The sequence below is a fragment of the Poecilia latipinna genome, unplaced genomic scaffold (assembly GCF_001443285.1).
Source record: "Poecilia latipinna isolate Pla-1442-1.1 unplaced genomic scaffold, P_latipinna-1.0 Scaffold1284, whole genome shotgun sequence".
Taxonomy (NCBI): Eukaryota; Metazoa; Chordata; class Actinopteri; order Cyprinodontiformes; family Poeciliidae; genus Poecilia; species Poecilia latipinna.
This window is the reverse complement of record NW_015113900.1, coordinates 121949-123735: the sequence shown is the minus strand read 5'-3', so window position 1 is coordinate 123735 and position 1787 is coordinate 121949. Positions and strand designations below refer to the sequence as shown.

The following is a 1787-nucleotide window of genomic DNA, read 5'->3' as shown; positions in this document are numbered from 1 at the left end:
ATGGATGGATGTGATTAGATAACTCAAACATACTTTATCTCAGAGGAAATTAAATGTTGTCGTAACTCGTAACTTATACTCTCGGCAAGAAGGCTCTCCAGTAGCAGTCAGTCTTGCAGTGAATCAGAAGAGGCCTCTGACTTAAGACTGTTGTTGCATGATATTGTCACGACATGACAAGTTAGCAGCGTAATAGCAGACACAATTAATACATCATTCAAAAAAAAAAAGTTAACAATAAATGCAACTAAAGTTTGTAGTTTATACTTTTTTTAATTGGATAAAAGTTTCTACAAATTTCTAACAAACAATGTTTCCAGATTAATAAATAAGATGCATCACAGAAATGATTTGCATTTCTATTAGATGGAAGAGGAGACTAAAATAAGAAAAGAAAATCTTTTCTTAAATATTTATACCAGATATAAGAGACAAACGGACAGGGAATACAAATATTTTTCCTGATTTTTTCCCCATTTAAGCCAACTAAAGTAATCAGTCGCCAGCAGTTGCACCTTTTTCTGCCACTTATCAGACCAAGGTTGACATCTTAGGGTCACCAACTCTCCATAGCAACCATTACATGCTGCAAATTGTTAGGTGGTTGAATTAAACAGTTCAACTTTAACTGGTGTAATTTGGTTCAGATGAGACTAAGATTGAGGTTTGCAGCAACAAACACTTGAAGTGGCTGTAACCTTAAAAAAAAAAGGAAAAAAGACGGATATATGAAAAGCAACTCATGCCCAATGTTAGGTATGGTGGAGGGTCCATCATGCTGTGGGGGTGTTTCTCTTCTGAACAACCTGGGGCCGTTCTTACTGAATATTTATGCAGTTGAAACAGCAATATTAATTGCTGGCCAGCAATTATTGAAAGGTTTTGAGGTTTATAAATAATTATTGATATGCTTAAAAAACTATGAATGAAAAATACTTTATTTTTATGCACATTTAAAAAAAATGATTATCTGAGATATGTCTGTCTCATTTTCTATCAGAAACAAATTAAAATAATTTTTATCCCAACTTTTTTTTTTTATACAAATGTACCATGGATACAAATAACTGAGTACATCTGCATATTAGGGGACATTACTACGCATGTAGTAATGTCCCCTAATATGCTACATTACTACACATGTAGTAATGTCCCCTAATATGCTACATTACTACACATGTAGTAATGTCCCCTAATATGCTACATTACTACACATGTAGTAATGTCCCCTAATTAAAAACGGGAGCAAATATCCGTGAAACCCTGAAATGCTCCAACCTGTCCAGTGGACCGTCCGCGGCCTTGTCCTCGCCCACGCCCCGTGTTCCTCTCCTCCTCTGACGAAGGACAGCGCTGCAGGTGGATGTCCAGCACCGACTGGTTGATGAACTGCGACGAGCAGTGAGGACAGGTCACCGGCTGCTTGTCTGCAAACACAAACGTCGTCAGGTTTTACTGTGTTGAAACATCTGGTCAGCCGATCCTCCTGTAAGCATGTGGCTGTTAGCACGCGCTGATAATGGATTCATAATGAATGAAACAACAAAACATGTGTTGAATCCAGATGTTGTGACTCTCTGTTGTGTCTCTGTGGACGCCGTGGCGACTGATCCACGCTAAATATTAATTAAACGCTAACAATACAAATCCCAGGTATAATTAGCGATCCTTTCACATGTCTGTCAGGCGTCTTTTTTTTTTTTTTTTTTTTTTTTTTTAAAAAAAACCCCAAAAAAATTAAAAAAAATCTTCCGGGTAAGGGAAAACCAACCCCCCCCCCCCGTCTT

The 1787-nt window shown here is 37.5% G+C and overlaps 1 protein-coding gene across 4 annotated transcripts in view; it reads right to left on the bottom strand.

The window, feature by feature from the left end:
* Nucleotides 1-1787, bottom strand: part of znf574 (zinc finger protein 574) — a 32126-nt gene that overhangs the window by 7862 nt on the left and 22477 nt on the right. For all 4 annotated transcript variants that reach the window (XM_015054887.1, XM_015054888.1, XM_015054889.1 and 1 more), the window contains exon 8: nt 1279-1427. In XM_015054887.1, the coding sequence (XP_014910373.1) occupies nt 1279-1427 (149 nt within the window). The remainder of the gene's footprint in view (nt 1-1278; nt 1428-1787) is intronic.